The 852-nt window shown below is 44.1% G+C and overlaps 1 protein-coding gene across 1 annotated transcript; it reads right to left on the bottom strand.

Moving 5' to 3' along the window:
• Positions 1 to 92: 92 nt before the first annotated feature.
• On the bottom strand, positions 93 to 505 carry LOC121940269 (homeobox protein MSH-C-like; the record flags this gene model as incomplete). Its single annotated transcript, XM_042483078.1, has 1 exon — positions 93 to 505. A coding segment is annotated over one exon (413 nt), but the record flags the coding sequence as incomplete, so codon positions are not given.
• Positions 506 to 852: the final 347 nt, after the last annotated feature.

The following is an 852-nucleotide window of genomic DNA, read 5'->3' as shown; positions in this document are numbered from 1 at the left end:
CTCGTTTGAAAGTGTATTGCATGACAGAGAACACCACACACACACACTCGCGCGCACACACACACACACACACACACACACACTTAGTAATACTAAGACAAATAGTACATCCCATAAGTGACGGGTCCGCTGAACAGTCCCGGGACCGGCAGACTAGGCCTCGGGAAGGCGTTTGACGGGCCCCACGTTGGAGAGCCCATGTGCGCACCGAGGGGGAGCGGCAGAGCAAAGGCGGGCAGGATGGGCTTTGAGGCCAGTTTAAACTTCTCCAGCTCGGCCTCCTGCAGTCTCTTGGCTTTGGCCCTCCGGTTCTGAAACCAAATTTTGACCTGAGTCTCCGTCAGGTTGAGGGAGTTGGAGAACTCGGCTCTCTCGGCGATGGAGAGGTACTGCTTCTGGCGGAACTTGCGCTCCAGCGCCAGCAGCTGGGAGGTAGTGAAGGGCGTGCGAGGTTTCCTGTTGTTTTTGTGTTTCCGTAAAGTACACTGAGTTGGACTTGAGCTCCCTGTTAGAAAATCAGAAAGAGAAATAAATGAGTTTAGATTCAGTTGGAGGTTGATTCGTAATTATAACAGCAGATAAAAACAAACAAACATGTGGACCTTCAACATATCCACGTGGATCAATAAAGTATTATTGAATCTGATATCAATAAATACTTTTGACTATATTTTATGACAAATTAAGCCTTTATGCTAATATGCATCACAAAGTGATCACATTCAGTCGTGTAAACATTTAAGGTTTATTCATGATAATATTTGAAATATTTGCTTACATAGATCACCTGTATCTTTGGGTAAATATAAAATATTTAAAAAATAAGAAATATATGTGATAAGCCTATAGTCA

Source organism: Plectropomus leopardus, unplaced genomic scaffold, assembly GCF_008729295.1.
Source record: "Plectropomus leopardus isolate mb unplaced genomic scaffold, YSFRI_Pleo_2.0 unplaced_scaffold81807, whole genome shotgun sequence".
Taxonomy (NCBI): Eukaryota; Metazoa; Chordata; class Actinopteri; order Perciformes; family Serranidae; genus Plectropomus; species Plectropomus leopardus.
This window is presented reverse-complemented; position numbering and strand designations above follow the sequence as displayed.